General features: G+C 39.9%; 1 protein-coding gene across 1 annotated transcript; it reads left to right on the forward strand.

Annotated features, from left to right (window-relative positions):
* The first annotated feature begins 1,052 nt into the window (after positions 1–1,052).
* Positions 1,053–3,094, forward strand: LOC145799265 (uncharacterized). Its single transcript, XM_082888812.1, has 6 exons — positions 1,053–1,730; positions 1,828–1,857; positions 1,947–2,197; positions 2,274–2,480; positions 2,560–2,649; positions 2,747–3,094. The coding sequence occupies exons 1-6, from the start codon at positions 1,427–1,429 to the stop codon at positions 2,852–2,854; spliced, it is 990 nt and encodes a 329-aa protein (XP_082744938.1). The 5' UTR covers positions 1,053–1,426; the 3' UTR covers positions 2,855–3,094.
* Positions 3,095–5,191: the final 2,097 nt, after the last annotated feature.

Consider the following 5,191-nt stretch of genomic DNA (forward strand, 5'->3'; position numbering starts at 1 on the left):
ATAATGGAGCACTTGCCTATACATCTAGCTGATGAAGCGTTATTGGGTGGAGCGATTCAGTTTCGATGGATGTATCCAATTGAGAGGTATCTTCTTACTTTGAAGCAATACGTGCGTAATAGAGCTCGTCCTGAAGGATCAATTGCTAAAGGATATCTTATGGAAGAATGCATGAATTTTTGTGCACAATATCTCAGTGATGTGGAAACCAAATCTAGTCGACCCGTGAGGAACTATAGTGGTGCTGATAATTTGGGTCATGCTACTTGTGAAAACACAAGCTTTTATCTTGATAATACTTCTTGGGTACAAGCTCATCGGTACATCTTATGCAATACAAGCGCGGTTCAACCATTCATAAAGTAGGTTAAGTCACTCACTCAATATTTTATTATGTTTATTGAATTTTCAACTAAAATTTTTGTATGGCTAAAATTTCAATCTACACAGCAAACACCTTGAAGTACTTAAGCTCAAAATGCCTCGTGTCGACGATCATCAACTTCGGCGTGAACATTTTGAAACTTTTCACATTTGGTTCAAGGAACATGTATGTATTTAACTCTATAGATTCTAGTTACTTAAGTCGATCTACATTTTAAATTTTACATTTCGTGTTAAATAGGTCCAAACTTTGCGAAGGACTACTGATGTCATACTTTCTGAAGAGCTTATTCTATTGGCAAATGGTCCTCATAACCTGGCAAGGAGGTTCAACGGGTATATACTGAATGGGTTTCGGTATCGAGTAAAGGCCATGGATGATCGTCGAGCCATACAAAATTGTGGTGTATCTTTGAAGGCAGATACCATAAGTTATGCTAGTCGAAAAGACAAGAATCCTCGTCTGGGGTCTGTGTACTATTATGGACAATTGACAGATATTGTTGAGATTCGATATTCCAATGAGAAGAAACATGTGTTGTTTAAGTGTGATTGGATTGACAACATTCACGGAAAGAAAGAAGATGTCTTCAATTTCACGTTGGTGAACTTCAATCATTTGTTGTACCGAGATGATCGAATTACCAATGAACCTTTCATATTGGCGTCCCAAGCAGAGCAAGTTTGGTATGTTGCAGACCCGTTACAACCAGACTGGCAAGTCGTGGTGAAGATGTCTCAAAGAGGTTTATTTGATATGAGTTCAACTGATCCACAAATCGAGCCATACATGAGCCAACAATTGGAAGAAAATATAATGCTTCGTGATGAAGAAGTTGGTTGGGTGAGGGAAGCCGCAGAAGGGGAAACAGTTGATGTTCAAATAGGCTGATATGTAATCAACATTAGTAATTCAATTAAGGCCAAGGTTGTAGTTAATCATCAATTTCTTAATTTACTTTGTCTTTGTAATTGTATTAGTTCAAATCATGTCATATTATAGTTGATGACAAACCATTGTCTATGTTTCTAATGTCAATTAATGTTATATTGCTTGAAGATTATTATGGGAAGGAAGAGGAAGTCTGATCATCCCCGGCGCATGATGTCTGATGTGCTACATAACAGGACATCAGTAGCACCACCATTAGAGGAGGCATCACATCGGCCAGCATCGGAGGGGCCATTAGTGCCACCAGCATCTGAGGGGCCATTACCACCGTATCGACCACCATCAGTGGCACCACAGCAGCTACCATGTACTCGGCCTCCACGCCTACCATCGGTGCGTCCACCATCAATGGCACCACAGCAGCTATCATCATCAGCTTATGAGCCATCCGCAGGTATTTAAATTTGCTTTGAGTTGCATGAAAATTATTTACACATACATTTATTTATGCTCATTATATATAACTTGTTTATTCTCATTGTATTTTGCAGACCCTTCGACTTCTTCACAGCCCACATCAGGTTTATTTGATATGATTTGTATTCACATTATTTAAATTTGCATTTGGTTGTTACCATTGCATATTGTTTATTATTATTGTATATCGCAGGTCATGTTAGTTCTTCATCGACCTCGACTAGGCGTGGTAGAGGATGTGCCAAGGGCATTAAAGAGTGGGGTACTGGTAAAAAGCTGCACATACAATTTGATGGAAATTACTGCCCAATAGGAGATAACGTGGCCAAGTTAACTACTCAACTTGGCATTATTGTCCGGAATGGTAACATTGTTCCTCTTACTTTTGTTGACTGGAACAGTGTGCCTGATGATATTGTTGATGCTATCTGGAAGGATGTGAAGGTAAAAGTATATTTTTGTCCACAAATTCGAATTCCAAATTTGTGTTATACTTAGCCTTAAACTTTGTGTTTTATAGGACAATTTGAATATATGTCCAGAGGAGTACAAGCCAATCTGCATGAAAAACTGCAACAGCATATGGAAGGATCACAAGAACAAGCTTAAGGCTAAGTATTTCAAGCCTAGAAGCTCTGATCCTAATCTGAAGGATGATATTCCTATGAACGTTGTGCCAAGCCAGTGGGAACAACTTGTAGAGTATTGGCGTACTTCCGATGCTGAGGTATACAATTACGTTATATTTATGATATGTAAACATACAAATCATATTTACATACTTACATTTGTTGAACTTGTTATAGAAAATTGCAAGTAGGAACGCTAAAAATCGGCGAGCTCACGGCATAGCTCATACCACAGGGCGTACTACTTTCTCTCAGATACGGCATGAGGTTTACATTTTATTGTTTTATTTTTCTATATAAATAAACATTGTATATTTGCAAATTATTTGGATTCTAATTTTCATATTTCTAAAAAAAAATTTAGATGACCAGTAAGGGGGAGTCTACTGATAAGATGAATGTTTGGCTTATGACACGTAGAGTAGATGACCCAGAGGTTATCCAGACCTTGGTAGTTTCCAAACACCTTTGATTGTATTTAAAGTTTATTTTTTGTGTGTCAACCATCTTAATTTCGCGTATACTTGTGTGTCTTATTCAATACAGGATGAGTTTAATCGTCAACTCTCTATGCTACCTGAGGATGGTCGGACTTTGGAGGCTAGGAATGCCATTTTCCATGAGTTGATAGGTCATGACAGACATGGATATTGTCGCACATACGGGAGAATCGTGCCTCGGAGAGTGGTGTATAAGGATGGTGCTGGGCCATCACAGTCAACACCCCATCTATCGACTATTAATCAGATCACGCAGCAGGTTCGTGCTGAGCTAAGGGATGAGTTGAGGGAGGAGCTGCGAGCAGAGTTCTCTACACATTTGCAGCAGATGAGAGCTGAGATGATGGCCCTTGTGTCACAGGGGGCGAGTGTGGATCCCAACAGATAGGTTCCATATAAACATCACAATTGTTTGATAGTTCAATTTTCACTCAAGATTATGTATAAAATTCGAATATGATTAACACATTATGCACTGACTAACATAGGTTCCTGATGCATCGAGTGGCCACCGGGCATTTAGGGAATCTGCAGAAGACGAGAATCCATATACACCACCACCAGAAGATCAGGTATAAAATTTATCTTTGCATTCTAAACTAAAATACATCTTTGTGTTTCAGAAACTTGAATTCGAGGCGTTAACGCCCCAAAATCAGCAAACGGCGTCGGTTTAGCACGAAACTTGGCACACACGACCGCCTAGGCACGAGAGACTTGTGGGAGAAGACGGGGCTCGAATCGGGTTCCCGGTTTGGGAGTTAGAGTCGGATTTCACTTTAGGCAAACAACTTCCTTAAGAAACTTGAATTCGAGGCGTTAACGCCCCAAAATCACCAAACAGCGTCGGTTTAGCACGAAACTTGGCACACACGACCGCCTAGGCACGAGAGACTTGTGGGAGAAGACGGGGCTCGAATCAGGTTCCCGGTTTGGGAGTTAGAGTCGGATTTCACTTTAGGCAAACAACTTCCTTAAGAAACTTGAATTCGAGGCGTTAACGCCCCAAAATCAGCAAACGGCTTCGGTTTAGCACGAAACTTGGCACACACGACCGCCTAGGCACGAGAGACTTGTGGGAGAAGACGGGGCTCGAATCGGGTTCCCAGTTTGGGAGTTAGAGCCGGATTTCACTTTAGGCAAACAACTTCCTTAAGAAACTTGAATTCGAGGCGTTAACGCCCCAAAATCAGCAAACGGTGTCGGTTTAGCACGAAACTTGGCACACACGACCGCCTAGGCACGAGAGACTTGTGGGAGAAGACGGGGCTCGAATCGGGTTCCCGGTTTGGGAGTTAGAGTCGGATTTCACTTTAGGCAAACAACTTCCTTAAGAAACTTGAATTCGAGGCGTTAACGCCCCAAAATCAGCAAACGGCGTCGGTTTAGCACGAAACTTGGCACACACGACCGCCTAGGCACGAGAGACTTGTGGGAGAAGACGGGGCTCGAATCGGGTTCCCGGTTTGGGAGTTAGAGCCGGATTTCACTTTAGGCAAACAACTTCCTTAAGAAACTTGAATTCGAGGCGTTAACGCCCCAAAATCACCAAACGGCGTCGGTTTAGCACGAAACTTGGCACACACGACCGCCTAGGCACGAGAGACTTGTGGGAGAAGACGGGGCTCGAATCGGGTTCCCGGTTTGGGAGTTAGAGCCGGATTTCGGTCCAGTCAAAATTATTTACTAAACTATCTTTCTAATTATATAGTAATCAATTTTTTTTTATATTTTTCTATAATTAAAATATTAACACATTATATGGTTTTTAATTATTTTTATCTTGTTTTTTTCAGATATTTCCTGAGTAGCAGTTGGCTTTTTCTGGAATGCGGGCGTATCAAGATTATGACTAATTTTTGTTTTTGTAACCCACGAACGAATGAAGACGAAAACTTTTGATTTTGATTTTGATTTTGATTTATGTTATTTAAATTTGGGAGCAACATTATGTATGTATTATGCGACGTTATGTAGTGGCATAATTTTTATTATTCTGAATTTTTATTTCTGTATTGCTATGAATTGAACAATATTATTAATTTTCATTATTTGTCAATTTTTGTTTATGTACGTATTTATATTATTCTGTAATTTTTCAATTTTTTATACTTATTTTTTATCTAATACAGGTTATTTTAATTTTTTTAATAATTTATCAGCAGGGTTTTTTATTTTTTTATTTATTTTTTGAGACGGGAGAAGAACCCGTCGCAAAAACCAGTAATAGGCTTTTGCGACGGTACCAACACAGTCGCAAAAGCTGCCTTATTGAATGTACAGGACACCTTTAGCGACGGTAAACCGTG

This window comes from Camellia sinensis, chromosome 9 (assembly GCF_055761805.1).
Source record: "Camellia sinensis isolate YWXY chromosome 9, ASM5576180v1, whole genome shotgun sequence".
Classification (NCBI taxonomy): domain Eukaryota; kingdom Viridiplantae; phylum Streptophyta; class Magnoliopsida; order Ericales; family Theaceae; genus Camellia; species Camellia sinensis.